This window comes from Clupea harengus, chromosome 7, assembly GCF_900700415.2.
Source record: "Clupea harengus chromosome 7, Ch_v2.0.2, whole genome shotgun sequence".
Taxonomy (NCBI): Eukaryota; Metazoa; Chordata; class Actinopteri; order Clupeiformes; family Clupeidae; genus Clupea; species Clupea harengus.
This window is the reverse complement of record NC_045158.1, coordinates 27,571,325-27,573,824: the sequence shown is the minus strand read 5'-3', so window position 1 is coordinate 27,573,824 and position 2,500 is coordinate 27,571,325. Positions and strand designations below refer to the sequence as shown.

The window sequence follows — 2,500 nt, the reverse complement described above, 5'->3', positions numbered from 1 at the left end:
GGAGGCGGAGCTCCACCGAGTCCTTGTCCAATAGGGCGGTGTGCAGCTGGCAGGAATGTCCCGCCTCCAGCACGGCGGGGATGGAGACGGCGTTGCCCTGTCAATCAAAGAGAAACACAGCAGTTTGTCAGCTTTATTTTTTTTTTAGCATGCAAGCAGACACAGATGTCTCTATCAATGAATGTATCTTCAGTGTGCGTGAGTGTGTGTGAGTGTGTGTGTGAGTGTGTGTGTGTGAACATGACTATGTACTTGCTCCTGAAGCCGTATGTCTTGTGCCCCGTGTTTCCCGTGTACATTGTAATACGGGGTTAGTGTGTGTGTGTGTGTGTGTGTGTGTGTGTGTGAGAACCCATGAGTAGTAAAAGAGGCTGTATGTATGTATCCTTGTAGGCAGTGAGAGATGGGGTTAGTGTGTGTGTGTGTGTGTGTGTGTGTGTGTGTATATATGTTTCGTGTAGGCAATACCAGCGGGATGTCCTCTGCGGATGTGTGTATGTCTGTGTAGGTGTGAGTGCACTGTACCTGTTCAGGCACAGATAAACACACACTACTGTCTGAAGCTAGGGTTAGACTACACAACCTTTAGAATCTGAACTATGTGTGTGTCTGCGCATCTGTGTGTGTGTGTGTGTGTGTGTGTGTGTCTGTGTGTGCATGTGTGTGTCTGTGCGCATGTGTGTGTCTGTGCGCATGTGTGTGTCTGTGCGCATGTGTGTGTGTGCGCGCGTGTGTGTGTGTGTGTGTGTGTGTGTGTGTGTGTGTGTGTGTGTGTGTGTGTGTGTGTGTGTGTGTGTACCTGCAGGCAGTATGAGACGGGGTAAGGCAGGAGATTCCTCAGCTGGACGCTGGGCCATGTGTGTGTGTGTGTGTGTGTGTGTGTGTGTGTGTGTGTGTGTGTGTGTGTGTACCTGCAGGCAGTATGAGACGGGGTAAGGCAGCAGATTCCTCAGCTGGACGCTGGGCCACAGGTGCAGCACGTAGGGGGGGTCAAAGTTCTCCTCTGTGCTGTGTGAGGTCACAGCGTCTCTCACGGCAACCATGTTCACCTTGAACACACACTCGTTGTCCTGAAGGTGTCTACACGTCTGCTCCACACACTCGCCCGGTTGCTTAGTGACGGTGTCATAGCTGAAGCCTTCAGACATCCCATAATGTGCCGCAGCTCCCTCCTCACCCGTCACGGGCTGGAGGTTTAACTGGGACCTGAAATGTGTGCCCCCCCCCATACACACACACACACACACACACACACACACACACACACACACACACACACACACACACACACACACACACACACACACACACACACACACACACACACAGACACAGACACAGACAGACACAGACACAGACAGACAGACACAGACACAGACAAACACACACAGACACAGACAAACACACACATACACGTTATATAAATATATCAACCACATTAAAGCAGCACAGAGCACTCTCTGTTGGAGATCTTCAGTAAGGCGCGTGTGTGTGTGTGTGTGTGTGTGTGTGTGTGTGTGTGTGTGTGTGTGTGTGTGTGTTTCTGCAACGTGAAACCTCACCTGTAGGAGCCCAGCGGAACGCAGAACTCCTCGGTGGGAAGGGAGGTGCCCAGGCAGGTGTTGTACTCAAACACACGGAACGGCACCGTGCAGTGGTTTATGATCTAGACACAACATTCACATACATTCATTAATTCAGTGGTTTATGATCTACACACAACATTCACATATATTCATTTATATTCATATTAATTCATTCAATCACTTCAAGTAATATATACAGGAGCAGTGATACACAAACAGCATCATATAAATATAAAGGTGGTTTATGATCTAATTAAGACCTTTGTCAGGTTTTTAATGGCACACACACGACACACTGGAACACACACGTGCATATATGGAGGCGACACAGGACACACACACACACACACACACACGCAGGTAGGCCTGAGGTCGCGGTGAATTTATTTTCTGCTTTTTCCCATCCTGGACCGTCCTTCCTCAAGGACCCCCCAGGAGCAGTGGGCAGCTTTGCAGCACCCGGGGACCAAGTGAAGTGAACTGTCCATCTTTGGTCAGGGATGGACATGAGTTCTGTTATTTTGCATGTTTTTACTGTTGGGGTTCTTAGTGGAGGAAACCCCTTGTGAACACGGGGAGAACATGCAAACCCCACACAGAAAGGCCCGGGAGATAGCCCACCTGAGCACTGTGCACTCTGGGGAGGACCTGCCCCCCAGAGCCAACAGCGCCCCATGCGGGAATCGAACCCATGACCTTCTTGCTGTGAGGCAGCAGTGCAAGCAGTGCAAGCAACTGAGCCACCGTGCGACACAACATTCACATATATTCATTTATATTCATATTAATTCATTCAACCACTTCATCTATAGAGAATATATACAGGAGCTCTGATACACAAACACCATCATCTAGATCTAAAGCAGTTTCAGGTGGTTCACCATAGACTGGAGTTATAGTGGGTACACTGGCTC

The 2,500-nt window shown here is 49.4% G+C and overlaps 1 protein-coding gene across 1 annotated transcript in view; it reads right to left on the bottom strand.

Annotated features, from left to right (window-relative positions):
• The window catches only part of vps13a (vacuolar protein sorting 13 homolog A), a 62,040-nt gene that overhangs the window by 26,921 nt on the left and 32,619 nt on the right, over positions 1-2,500 (bottom strand). Inside the window, exons 45-47 of the mRNA XM_031571005.1 lie at positions 1,563-1,666; positions 912-1,206; positions 1-97 (exon numbers count right to left, since the gene is read on the bottom strand). The exon at positions 1-97 is cut by the window's left edge and continues 302 nt beyond it. Coding sequence (XP_031426865.1) covers positions 1-97; positions 912-1,206; positions 1,563-1,666 — 496 coding nt within the window. The remainder of the gene's footprint in view (positions 98-911; positions 1,207-1,562; positions 1,667-2,500) is intronic.